At 39.4% G+C, this 14,544-nt stretch overlaps 1 protein-coding gene across 1 annotated transcript; it reads left to right on the top strand.

Moving 5' to 3' along the window:
- Positions 1-2,887: 2,887 nt before the first annotated feature.
- Positions 2,888-5,080, top strand: LOC134437427 (zinc finger protein OZF-like). The gene is made up of 2 exons (XM_063186916.1): positions 2,888-3,470; positions 4,212-5,080. The coding sequence occupies exons 1-2, from the start codon at positions 2,888-2,890 to the stop codon at positions 5,012-5,014; spliced, it is 1,386 nt and encodes a 461-aa protein (XP_063042986.1). The 3' UTR covers positions 5,015-5,080.
- The last annotated feature ends 9,464 nt before the right edge of the window (positions 5,081-14,544 follow it).

Below are 14,544 nucleotides of genomic sequence, written 5' to 3'. Positions count from 1 at the left end.
GTGCTTCTCTTGCTGTGATGAATAAAGAATAATGGGTGAAATTGTGTTTGTCTTATTTGCAAATGTCAGAAAGAACGAACAAACCTCTCAATCCCTCCTCGCTACGGGCCTGGTATCGTATGTTTAATGTTACAGGGGTATAGTGTAACTAAAACATAAGTTCAGCCAATTTCAACATGCAGTTGTAATGCTCACACTACCCTGGACTTGTCAGTACCTCAGATTTATTTAAACCTTTTTTGAGATCCTGGTCATTTTAATGGGGGCAAGTGTTTCTTTACATTAAAAAAACATCTTTATTTAGTCCCAAAAAACATCCAAAAGGTTATGCAACATCAGCAGATAACTAGCTAACAGTGATACCTTTTTGGGAAATATTTGGAGTATGCCTATGTTAAGAAAGTTTTTAATGTAAACAAAATGTCCCCCCATTAGAATAGTTCAGATCTTGGAAAGGGCTGAGCCGACAAATGCAGCATCACCAGGTACTGAAATGTCCGGGGTAGCGTGAGCAATACAACAGCATATTGAAATTGGCAGAAATGCTCCTTTAATGACAAGAGTTTCACACCTAGAGTTTTGTATCTCACACCCCCTCCACCTAATCCCCCTCTATGCAGCTGCAGAATGGATCATGGCCACTTGCACTCTGAGGACAGTGAGAAAAATTCTGTCATTCAAATTGAGTATCTTCTCATCACCACATGTATGGTGCACCACCACATGTATGGTGCATTTCACACCTACACCCCACCCACCACTATTAAGATTCTAAGTGCCACACCATGGCCATCAAAATGGTGGAGACTGCAAACAGTACTACCATTCAACAGGAATGTTTTCCCATCACCTTTAATTTTCCTCAGTAGTTCTTTATGTTCCACATGTATCAATGTTAGTGCACAAGTCTGGCAGTTCCACCCTTGTCCACGTGGTGGCCCGGAGACAAGAATGAATGGAGTCCTATGGAGCAAAACCCCTCATGGTGCCTTTATCTCAGTATATGATTTTTTCTTGTGTAATTCGGATGTTGCTTTCGAAACACTATATATAGAAAATACCCACGGCTGAGTTTTAGATCTTTTGAGCCATGCATATGCTTAAAAAGTATGTATGTATGTATGTAAAAGTATGTATGTTCAATATGAGTCTTGATCATGTATGCAAAGTCGGTATCAGTGTAAAGTGACAATAAAGCAGTTACCATAGTTCAGCCAAAAAGACTCCAGAGAGATGAATTAGTTTAAATGATTTAATGTTAACATTGTTGACATAGAATTGACAGAGGGTAGATAGTCTTTGGCGTAGGTCCAATCATCAGCCCGGGTCTTGCGCCAGCACATCCCGGAGAGCCTGCTGTAGCCGTGCAGCAGGAACTGGACCTTTAACCCCCCGGACAGGAAGACCAACCTGGTGGTGGTGGGGATGGTGGAGGAGATTTTGAACCGGCCATACCTGAGCAAGCGAGAGGGGAGAGTTAGACACGTCACTATAACACAGCCCTTATAAGAACAGCCTAGCCACTCGCTATTAAGCCCAGTTGTTTGTATTAGTTTGTATTAGTTCTATGGTTCGGAGACCAGAATGAATGGGACCCAATGGAGCTAGACACTTAAAAATCACTTTTTAAGCATATGCATGGCTCAAAAGATCTAAAACTCAGCCGTGGGTATTTTCTATATATAGTGTTTCGAAAGCAACATCCGAATTACACAAGAAAAAATCATATACTGAGATAAAGGCACCATGAGGGGTTTTGCTCCATAGGACTCCATTCATTCTTGTCTCCGGGCCACCACGTGGACAAGGGTGGAACTGCCCCTTCAGTTCTAAATCTGCCATAGAACTAATACAAACCTGCCTCGTTTCGGCAACCGGAAATACACCGTTAAATCAACCAGTCTGGTCTTCCTAGAGTATCTGTGACTATAAAGGAAATGGCGACCGCTGATTGGCTCTGCAAAATGCGCACGTGACTTTCGTCTTCCTGGCAGAACTACCGCAAGCTCTCATTTATTAGAATTACATGATATGTCACTGAAAATAAGTATTTTAGTCATGCCCTCTAGTTTTCACTCAGTCGTGCTACTGTAACACATCGCCACTCTGAAATGTTTGGGATTTACTCCAGTCATATAATCAACAGGCAGTTCCATCCCTTCTGCCCTTCTGAAGGACAGCGGAAGAGCAAAAGAATGTTCTCTGATGATCTGGTCAATATGTTAATTTGTATATTTCATTTTTCAGTAATGAAGCTCAGGGTCGTAATCACATATTTTCAAAGACAGAGGTAAAATACTGTGTGTTGTTCTGCATATTATACATTTAGAATGCTTCAAACACTTAAGTCAAACTCTTCTAGAATTGTTTGCATTAATCACTGCCTTGAGGAAAAATGGGGGTGGCGTATGCAGACTGAATGTATCATTGTTGGTCATATAAAATACAGATGACATGACCTCTGTGTCCTCAATGGTAGTTACGGCCATGATGACGATATGCCAGATAAGTTCTACCATATTTCTCTTGGGATAGTATAACTCTTGACTGGAGTTTCATTCTTAGAGTCTTACATTTCTCACCCATCACCCCACCATCACTTAATCCACCTCTATGGAGCGTCTGAATGCCAGGCCATGGCCATTCCCATGGACAGTGCAAACTGCTCGGTCATTCAGATGGAATTCCAATGCAAATAAGCCCATTCTTATGGCCCGCCTACAGCTGCAGCTCATTGGTCAGAACTGGTTCCAGCAGCCCTGAGGGAGGGCCGCATCACATCACAAAGATAAATAAATTGAGTGAAGTGATGATCACAAATGAGAGAGTGAGTGAAGGTGGTCTGTGGACATCTTGAAGAACAGATCTGAAGTTTTACTTCATGACCATGGGGGAGATTAAAGAAGAAGACTTTGATGATTTTCGCCAAGAGTATTCAAGTCGACCTCGAGAGGATGATTCAACCAGCAAAGAAGAAATGAGTCCCGCAATAAAAATGGAAGAGGAGCCCAATGTTACAGAAAGCAGTCATGATGGTATTACGTCTATCAGGAAGGTATCAGAATCATCCCAACTTGTTACAATAAAGAAGGAGATCAAAAAAGAAGACGTTGATGATTTTCTCCAAGAGTATTTGTGGCAACCACGGCAGGATGATTCACCCAGCACAACAACCTGCAAAGAAGAAATGAGATCTGTTATGGACATTAAAGAGGAAGAGATGTCCAATGTTATAGGAAACTGCTATGATGGTAAGAATATTTCCAGCAAGGAGTCAGAATCATCCCTACTGGTCACATACAAGAAGGAGATCAAAAGAGAGGACTTTGAAGACTCCTCGCAGAGAACACAAGAAAATGATGAAACAAAGTCATCTTTCTATAAGGAAGAAAATTGTTCATCTGTGGATATTAAAGAGGAAATTCACCATAACCTAATCGTGAATGGCAAAAATGCCATGTCCCCTACAAGTAAGTTTTATATCAGAAAATGGTACAGGTGGTTGAGTATTCTCAATCCCATTTAACCCTTGTACAATATGCTTGTTTTTATTTTGCGTAGAAGGTGTTCAGGTATTTTTGACACGAGCATATAGAAATTTAATTTTAAAAGGGGGAAAAATTCAGCTCATATCCACCCTCGCTACCTTCATCATGCTTGTGAAATTTTATGGGGTTTTTTTTTCAGTTTTTTGTTCCTCTCAAACATTGAGCTTCTTCAGTGAAAGAATGATAACTGCTACTATTTTTTCTCAAGCAAAAAACTGAAGGCGGGTCAAAAAGACCTTTACACTAGGTTAGGAAACTAGCCCCACTCTCCAGCCTTTGTTTTGAGTCTTTGGATGCTAAACGACAGTTTGACACAGTTTGAAAAACAACGGGTTGTTCCCATCAACAATCTTCTTAATGATTGGGGACCGACTAGATTTCCACATTTTTAATCTCACATTTAGTCAGGCTTGCTAGGTTACCTGAACAACTTACAAGGGTTAGAAATTTGTTGCCCTTAAACCTCCCTGATGTACACACATTGTAATTTGAAGGTGAAATATTTCCTTCTTACAATTGTGACCATTGGTATTAATTGACTAATGTGATTGCAAAAGGAGATAAATGAATGTGAATTGTTTTGAACAGCTTATCAAACAAATACAGTTATTTTCTTGTTCCTTCCCATCTTCCTTGTCTTAGATATTGTCTTTTTTTAACCAGGTGTCCCTGCGGTCAACATGCATGATGGGAGGACACTTCAGTGCACCACGTGTGGAAAGGTGTTTAAACATGCAGAATATCTAAGGAGACACCAGAGGCTTCATACTCATTCTGGTGAAAAGACGTACCCTTGTAAAACATGTGGAAAATATTTTGCAACAAAATACACTCTTCAGGTACACCTGAAAATTCATACTGGAGAAAAGCCTTTCCCATGTACAGCATGTGGAAAGACTTTTATACGAAATGCTGATCTTCAGAGACACCTGATCATTCATACTGGTGAAAAGCCTTTTCCTTGTACAACGTGTGGAAAGCATTTCACAAAAAAATGTGTTCTCCAAAAACACCTTATGATTCATACTGGAGAAAGGCCTTTCCCGTGTATAACATGTGGAGAGTCATTCAGAGAGGGAAGTACTTTAAGAAAACACCAGATGATTCATACAGGTGAAAAGCCAAATACATGTAGTACATGTGGTAGGTCCTTCAGAGAAGTAAGCAGTTTAAGGAGACACCAGAGGATTCACACCAATGAAAAGCCTTACCTTTGTACCACATGTGGAAGAGCTTTTAGAGTGGCAAGCGATTTAAGGAGACACCAGGTGATTCACACTGGTCAAAAGCCTTACCAATGTGCCACATGTGGTAAGGCCTTTACACAGGCAGGTAATTTAAGAATTCACCAGAGTACCCACACTGGTGAAAGGCCTTACCAATGTGCGACATGTGGAAAGGCCTTTACACAGGCAGGTGCTTTAAGATATCACCAGACGACCCACACTGGAGAAAAGTCAATGTAGTAGATTGGTCAGATATGGATAAACATTATTAAGAATGTAACATTATTAGAATGCTTAATATGTATCTAAAATTATTTCACTGTTATAACACGAAGGAAAAAATGCAATTTCTTGAAAGGTCTTTTTTAAATTTAAATATCCTTAAGTACCTTTGTGTGCTCTGACAAGACAATGGTCCGGAATACTTTATTTCCCCATTACCTTTAAGACATACTTTTCAAAAATAGCTAAATAATTAAACTGCTCTCTATTTAAAATAACATGCAGAAATTCGGATAACCACTTAGAAACATTGTTTTAGACATCCTTTCGTGAATTTAAGGATATATCTTATTTTGTTTTGAAGAAACATGTTGTATGTGATTCCATGTAAAATATGAGTGTATTGCACTCTGTAAATATGTACCACTATGGACTATATGTAAATGATTACCGTGTATGTGGAAGTGACTGAGACCACAAGTGGATATAGTAGTAAAAATATTTCCTTTGTTGTGTTTGCCCATGAAACATGTTATGAGTAGATGCTATTGTGCATAGGCATATTTATATATCTCTGACTGAGCCAATGTAATACCATGCTGAGAAGAGATTCTTGACTGTAAGGTGCTTCTCCTGTTGCTATTAAAGAATAATGGATGGAATTGTGTTTGTCTTATTTGCAATTGTGACTAAGACTTATTCACCTCAACACACATTGCTGAGATAGCAGAGGTTCCATTTAACAGCATTTTCCTTTGCAAAACTACAGAAACAACTAAATAAATTCCAAAGGTTTTTAGAACTTTTTTAGAAGGCTGAACATACTGGAACTCAAGTATTTTCATTGCAAAAAAAGTGTTTTTTTCTTGAAAGATTATTTAATTATTTTTAACCCTTGTGTTGTGTTCGTAAGCTGCATACACCTGTGGTGTTTGGGTCATTTTTGACCCTTGATAACAAAACTCAGCCATAAAATACCCAAAAACACTAGTTATCATCAGATATTGTTTTTCATATCATGGCTAACTTGGTATGTATTCATATCCTTGGAAATATTACTTTTTGTATTGATCTTTTTGACTTTACTGGTCTTTTATCTTACATTATGTAAATCGTTTTTGATGACCAAAACTATCAAAATCTGCATAAATTCACTATTAATACCTCCTTAAGTGATACAATTAGTGATTATGTTGTCCATGTATTACAGCTGATATGAGAGTACAACAACCCCCAAATTTATTTTATTGTTTTTTCTCTAATATTGAAAAATATCATCAATAGTGGCATTTGTGGTGTTGAGGTCCAAACCAACCCAAAGAGATTTATAGCAGGATAAAGACCAAATGTCAACTAAATTAGTTTTTCAGTGCATAAAATCAATGTTCAAATATGTTGACTTGGTGTTTTTCAATATTTATATGATTTTAGTGTGGTAAATATACAAAATAACAATTCTGTCCCAGTCACAGCTATTCCACCAATCTAATACAAAGATATTGGAAATTAACACATCAATTAACATGAAAAAAGTCACACTATTCATCTGAATCCCCTATGCCATGAACATGGACCATTATGTCATTGCCACATCAACTTTATGGAAAGTATAAGACCAGTTCTACATGTTTGGGTGCCATTATGAATTTTTGATACGTTTTTTGGAAAAAATAATGTGCAAAAATGTATTTTGCAAACAAATGTGCAAAAAATCTCATTATATAATGCAGCAATGGATTCCCTGACCATGAAAACATATGAGTAGACACCAGAAATACATCTGTACTCCTTTCACAACAGGAGATATGACGTATTGTAGTGTATGGGACTGTCCGGCGGCCATATTGGATTTGGAATATGAAAAAGCCGGCAAAAAAAAATTTCAGGCAAGAAATATATTTTCCTCACCATAAATCACCAAACTAAAGACAAGGGGCAACCAACAGCTTTTCAGAAATGCATACAACAGCCAAAAATCTATGCCGGGTCAATTTTGACCCTGAACACCACAGATGTAACTTTTTTTTTTGGACCTTTACAATTTACTAAAATGATAAAACATATTTTTTGTGTGTTGCAATGATTGTGACTGAGGATTAGATGAAGCCTTATTCCAAGAAAATAAAGGAAAGTGTGTTTTTTTCACACTAAAACTTGAAAACGGGTCAAAAATGACCCGAACACAACATAAGGGTTAAGACATAATTTACACGTCACTATAAAGGAAACGGCGACCGCTGATTGGCTCTGCAAAATGTGCACGTGACTTTTCGTCTTCCTGGCAGAACTACCGCGAGCTCTCATTTATTAGAACATGATATGTCACTGAAAATAAGTATTTTAGTCATGCCCTCTAGTTTTCACTCAGTCGTGCTACTGTAACACATCGCCACTCTGAAATGTTTGGGATTTACTCCAGTCATATCATCAACAGGCAGTTCCATCCCTTCTGCCCTTCTGAAGGACAGTGGAAGAGCAAAAGAATGTTCTCTGATGATCTGGTCAATATGTTCATTTGTATATTGCATTTTTCAGTAATGAAGCTCAGGGTCGTAATCAGATATTTTCAAAGACAGAGGTAAAATACTGTCTGTTGTTCTGCATACTATACCTTTAGAATGCTTCAAACACATAAGTCAAACTCTTCTAGATTTGTTTGCATTAATCACTGCCTTGAGGAAAAATGGGGGTGGCGTATGCAGACTGAATGTATCATTGTTGGTCATATAAAATCAGGGCCGGTTCTGGCTTATTTGGCGCCCTAGGCGAGTTTGAGTTCTGCCCCCCCCCAATTTTTTTTAATACCTTACAGAACACAAGAGTAATACCGGTAGTAAGCTTAACTAAATAGCATCAAGAACAATAACTGTTTTGCATCAAATGGATTTCTGGTTCTTTTGGACAGCCGACCAACACATCAGATTGAGTCGCATGAAAGTACCTTCACTGTGTGGTGTCTTGGATGTAATGGTGGTGGTGCCCCCAACCCCAGATGAGAGGGAGGTTATCAATGTGTTTGAATTGTAAAATGGAATTGAAATGCCAGGAGAGTGGTACAGTACATTTGCATGTCAAATGCATGTGTAGACAATAGGCCTACCAAGGAGGTCTGCATTGATAGCCTATCTACACTACCTACAGCATCACAAAGCATGACAGCATAACAATTTTAATAAGCTACACATTTGTGCTGTCTATGATTCCAAACCAATTTCATTTCTGTACTGGAAATAGTGGTGCATTTGTGAGTAGGAGAATGAGAAGGGGGCTATCTATGTGTTTGAACCGGAGGGACAGGGTGAGAGAAAGGGAGAAAAGCTGTCACGCTTTTGAATTTCATAATATACAAAATATAGTAAATAGCCTCACTTGTCTGCAATACTACATCACTCAGCATGAAAACATGCTGTGCATGGTTCTCTTACATGATTAATGTAGGCCTATATGTCATTCTGGTCTGGAAACAATGTTTTTTTAAAGCTTACAACAAGCAGGTAATTCATTCAAGTGGATGGAAGGAGATATGGCAGCTAAACTTGTTTTAAACATGGCACCAGTCTTACTTTACATTGCTGGTCAACCTGAGCAAGTATTATGATGTCAGGTGGGTGTTAGTGAGTAGGCTACTAACAGCTACTTTACTGGATTTCATTGCTTGGCATACTTGGCTAATGTTAGTATGATAACTAGTGATTTCTCAGATCAAAAGCAAAGCTCTTTTTCCCTCTAATTCCAAACAGTAGCCTCATAACTATTAGGCTTTACATTACCACAAACGGTTGCTGATTAAACCACATACTTCCAAAACACCCTCTGCAACTCCTGCATCATGCAATGACTGGTTTAATGAGAACATAACACTTCTCCACCCAGCAGAGCAGCATTGCTGTTCGCGCTTGCCCTCTGTCTCTCGAATGAGTCTCCAAATTCAAAATAGATCGCACGCTGTCACTCGTCCCGCCCCCTTTCTCAGGACTGTCTGTTTATTGGTTCACAGACTTCCCAGAGACAGTTGAAAGCGATATTACTATTGGCTGAGGGGCGCTTTGCCGTGAGGAGCGCATTCGCCACGCTTTGTTGATTGCGACTTCATAAAAAAACCTCCATATCGCAAAATTACGCATCGGAGAGCGCCATTTCGGCGCTCCTTCTTCACATTGCGCTCTAGGCGACCGCCTAGCCGGCCTATGCTTATAACCGGCCCTGTATAAAATACAGATGACATGACCTCTGTGTCCTCAATGGTAGTTACGGCCATGATGACGCTATGCCAGATAAGTTCTACCATATTTTTCTTGGGACAGTATAACCAGAGATTCTTTAAGTATAGAGATATGCCAACATAATAGGTTTCTATGGGCACCTAACATGACCAGGTTCCAGTCTGCCTAAAGGGGTGTGTCATAATGCTCCTAGCATTGAATAGAACAGACCTCAGGTCTGCCTAGGTCTGCCTAAAGGGGGATTTCCCCTCCAATAATAGAACCCGGAAACAATGGGCCAATGGAACCTGTCTCTCTCTACTCTCTCTGGTATAACTCTTGACTGGAGTTTCATTCTTAGAGTCTTACATTTCTCACCCACCACCCCACTATCACTTAATCCACCTCTATGGAGCGTCTGAATGCCAGGCCATGGCCATTCCCATGGACAATGCAAACTGCTCGGTCATTCAGATGGAATTCCAATGCAAATAAGCCCATTCTTATGGCCCGCCTACAGCTGCAGCTCATTGGTCAAGTTGGACACAGCTGCATCTCATTGGTCAGAACTGGTTCCAGCAGCCCTGAGGGAGGGCCTCATCATATCACAAAGATAAATAAATTGAGTGAAGTGATGATCACAAATGAGAGAGTGAGTGAAGGTGGTCTGTGGACATCTTGAAGAACAGATCTGAAGTTTTACTTCATGACCATGGGGGAGATTAAAGAAGAAGACTTTGATGATTTTCGCCAAGAGTATTCAAGTCGACCTCGAGAGGATGATTCAACCAGCAAAGAAGAAATGAGTCCCGCAATAAAAATGGAAGAGGAGTCCAATGTTACAGAAAACAGTCATGATGGTATTACGTCTATCAGGAAGGTATCAGAATCATCCCAACTGGTTACAATAAAGAAGGAGATCAAAAAAGAAGACGCTGATTTTCTCCAAGAGTATTTGTGGCAACCACGGCAGGATGATTCACCCAGCACAACAACCTGCAAAGAAGAAATGAGATCTGTTATGGACATTAAAGAGGAAGAGATGTCCAATGTTATAGGAAACAGCTGTGATGGTAAGAATATTTCCAGCAAGGAGTCAGAATCATCCCTACTGGTCACATACAAGAAGGAGATCAAAAGAGAGGACTTTGATGACTCCTCGCAGAGAACACAAGAAAATGATGAAACAAAGTCATCTTTCTATAAGGAAGAAAATTGTTCATCCGTGGATATTAAAGAGGAAATTCACCATAACCTAATCGTGAATGGCAAAAATGCCATGTCCCCTACAAGTAAGTTTTATATCATAATATGGTAGAGGTGGTTGAGTATTCTCAATCCCATTTAACCCTTGTACAATATCCTTATTTTGTTTTTACATAGAAGGTGTTCAGGTATTTTTGACACGAGCTTATAGAAATTTTATTTTAAAAGGGGGAACAAATCAGCTCATATCCGACCTCGCTACCTTCTTCATGCTTGTGAATTTTATGGGTTTGTTTTTTCAGTTTTATGTTCCTCTCAAACATTGAGCTTCTTCAGTGAAAGAATGATAACTGCTACTATTTCTCAAGCAAAAAAACTGAAGGCAGCTCAAAAAGACCTGTACACTAGGTTAGGAAACTAGCCCCACTCTCCAGCCTTTGTTTTGAGTCTTTGGATGCTAAACGACAGTTTGACACAGTTTGAATAACAACAGGTTGTTCCCATCAACAATCTTCTTAATGATTGTGGACCGACTAGATTTTCACATTTTTAATCTCACATTTAGTCAGGCTTGCTAGGTTACCTGAACAACTTAAAAGGGTTAAAAATATGTTGCCCTTAAACTTCCCTGATGTACACACATTGTAAATGAAGGTGAAATATTTCCTTCTTACAATTGTGACCATTGGTATTAATTGACTAATGTGATTGCAAAAGGCCATACATGAATGTGAAATGTTTTGAACAGCTTATCAAACAAATACAGTTATTTTCTTGTTCCTTCCCATCTTCCTGTTCTTAGATATTGTCTTTTTTTAACCAGGTGTCCCTGCGGTCAACATGCATGATGGGAGGACACTTCAGTGCACCACGTGTGGAAAGGTGTTTAAACATGCAGGACATCTAAGGAGACACCAGAGGCTTCATACTCATTCTGGTGAAAAGACTTACCCTTGTAAAACATGTGGAAAATATTTTGCAACAAAATACACTCTTCAGGTACACCTGAAAATTCATACTGGAGAAAAGCCTTTCCCATGTACAGCATGTGGAAAGACTTTTCTACGAAAAGCTGATCTTCAGAGACACCTGATCATTCATACTGGTGAAATGCCTTTTCCTTGTACAACGTGTGGAAAGACTTTCAGGCAAAAAAGTGGTCTTCAAAAACACCTGAGAATGCATACTGGAAAAATCCTTTACAAGTGTGCAACATGTGGAAAGGATTTCACAAAAAAATGTTATCTCCAAAAACACCAGAGGATTCACACCAATGAAAAGCCTTACCTATGTACCACATGTGGTAAGTCTTTCAGAGAAGGAAGCAGTTTAAGGATACACCAGAGGATTCACACCAATGAAAAGCCTTTCCAATGTGCCACATGTGGTAAGGCCTTTACACAGGCAGGTAATTTAAGAATTCACCAGAGGACCCACACTGGTGAAAAGCCTTACCAATGTGCCACATGTGGTAAGGCCTTTACTTCTGCAGGTTATTTAAGAATTCACCAGAGGACCCACACTGGAGAAAAGTCAATGTAGTAGATTTGTCAGATATGGATAAAGAAAAAAACAGTTGGCAAAGGTTTTTTTGTAACATTATTAGAATGTTTAACATAATGTATCTAAAATTATTTCACTGCTATAACACGAAGGAAAAAATGCAATTTCTTGAAAGGTCTTTTTTAAATTTAAATATCCTTAAGTATCTTTGTGTGTCAACCAGCAAAACAACCTGCAAAGAAGAAATCAGCCCTGCAATGGATATTAAAGAGGAAGAGGAGTCCAATGTTAAAGGAAACAATGTTTTAGACATCCTCCCATGAATTTAAGGATACATGTTATTTTTTTTCAAAGAAACATGTTGTACTGTATGTGACTCCATGTAAAATATTCATGTATTGCACTTTGCAAATGAATACCGCTGTGGACTATTAGTAAATTATTACTGTATATGACAAAGTGACTGAGACAACAAATGCATACAGTAAAAATATTTCCTTTCCATGTGTCTCATGGAACATGTTAGCAGTAGATGATTATTGTGCATATGCATATTTATATATCTCTGAATGAGCCAATGTAATACCACGCTGAGAAGAGATTCTTGATTGTAAGGTGCTTCTCTTGCTGTGATGAATAAAGAATAATGGGTGAAATTGTGTTTGTCTTATTTGCAAATGTCAGAAAGAACGAACAAACCCCTCAATCCCTCCTCGCTACGGGCCTGGTATCGTATGTTTAATGTTACAGGGGTATAGTGTAACTAAAACACAAGTTCAGCCAATTTCAACATGCCGTTGTAATGCTCACACTACCCTGGACTTGTCAGTACCTCAGATTTATTTCAACCTTTTTTGAGATCCTGGTCATTTTAATGGGAGCAAGTGCTTCTTTACATTAAAAAACATCTTTATTTAGTCCCAAAAAACACCCAAAAGATGATGCAACATCAGCAGATAACTAGCTAACAGTGATACCTTTTGGGAAATATTTGGAGTATGCCTATGTTAAGAAAGTTTTTAATGTAAACAAAATCTGCCCCCATTAGAATAGTTCAGATCTTTGAAAGGGCTGAGCCGACAAATGCAGCATCACCAGGTACTGACACGTCCGGGGTAGCGTGAGCAATACAACATTGGCAGAAATGCTCCTTTAATGTCAAGAGTTTCACACCTAGAGTTTTGTATCTCACACCCCCTCCACCTAATCCCCCTCTATGCAGCTGCAGAATGGATCATGGCCACTTGCACTCTGAGGACAGTGAGAAAAATTCTGTCATTCAAATTGAGTATCTTCTCATCACCACATGTATGGTGCATTTCACACCTACACCCCACCCACCACTATTAAGATTCTAAGTGCCACACTGTATGTAATGTAAAGTGACAATAAAGCAGATACCATAGTTCAGCCAGAAAGACTCCAGAGAGATGAATTAATTTAAATGATTTAATGTTAACATTGTTGACATAGAATTGACAGAGGGTAGATAGTCTTTGGCGTAGGTCCAATCATCAGCCCGGGTCTTGCGCCAGCACATCCCGGAGAGCCTGCTGTAGCCGTGCAGCAGGAACTGGACCTTTAACCCCCCGGACAGGAAGACCAACCTGGTGGTGGTGGGGATGGTGGAGGAGATTTTGAACCGGCCATACCTGAGCAAGCGAGAGGGGAGAGTTAGACACGTCACTATAAAGGAAATGGCAACCGCTGATTGGCTCGGCAAAATGCGCACGTGACTTCGTCTTCCTGGCAGAACTACCGCAAGCTCTCATTTATTAGAATTACATGATATGTCACTGAAAATAAGTATTTTAGTCATGCCCTCTAGTTTTCACTCAGTCGTGCTACTGTAACACATCGCCACTCTGAAATGTTTGGGATTTACTCCAGTCATATAATAAACAGGCAGTTCCATCCCTTCTGCCCTTCTGAAGGACAGCGGAAGAGCAAAAGAATGTTCTCTGATGATCTGGTCAATATGTTAATTTGTATATTTCATTTTTTTAGTAATGAAGCTCAGGGTCGTAATCAGATATTTTCAAAGACAGAGGTAAAATACTGTGTGTTGTTCTGCATACTATACATTTAGAATGCTTCAAACACTTAAGTCAAACTCTTCTAGATTTGTTTGCATTAATCACTGCCTGCCTTGAGGAAAAATGGGGGTGACGTATGCCTACTGAATGTATCATTGTTGGTCATATAAAATACAGATGACATGACCTCTGTGTCCTCAATGGTAGTTACGGCCATGATGACGCTATGCCAGATAAGTTCTAACATATTTCTCTTGGGATAGTATAACTCTTGACTGGAGTTTCATTCTTAGAGTCTTACATTTCTCACCCATCACCCCACCATCACTTAATCCACCTCTATGGAGCGTCTGAATGCCAGGCCATGGCCATTCCCATGGACAGTGCAAACTGCTCGGTCATTCAGATGGAATTCCAATGCAAATAAGCCCATTCTTATGGCCCGCCTACAGCTGCAGCTCATTGGTCAGGTTGGACACAGCTGCATCTCGTTGGTCAGAACTGGTTCCAGCAGCCCTGAGGGAGGGCCGCATCACATCACAAAGATAAATAAATTGAGTGAAGTGATGATCACAAATGAGAGAGTGAGTGAAGGTGGTCT

This window comes from Engraulis encrasicolus, chromosome 21 (assembly GCF_034702125.1).
Source record: "Engraulis encrasicolus isolate BLACKSEA-1 chromosome 21, IST_EnEncr_1.0, whole genome shotgun sequence".
Lineage (NCBI taxonomy): Eukaryota > Metazoa > Chordata > Actinopteri > Clupeiformes > Engraulidae > Engraulis > Engraulis encrasicolus.
The sequence above is the reverse complement of the archived record's forward strand: the minus strand, read 5'-3'. Positions and strand labels throughout refer to the sequence as shown.

Bases quoted from the DNA above. Each gene is read 5' to 3' on its own strand.
- LOC134437427 (XM_063186916.1), top strand. From the start codon at position 2,888: ATGGGGGAGATTAAAGAAGAAGACTTTGATGATTTTCGCCAAGAGTAT. The intron at 3,471-4,211 runs GTAAGTTTTATA...TTTTTTAACCAG, and splicing joins AAATGCCATGTCCCCTACAA to GTGTCCCTGCGGTCAACATG.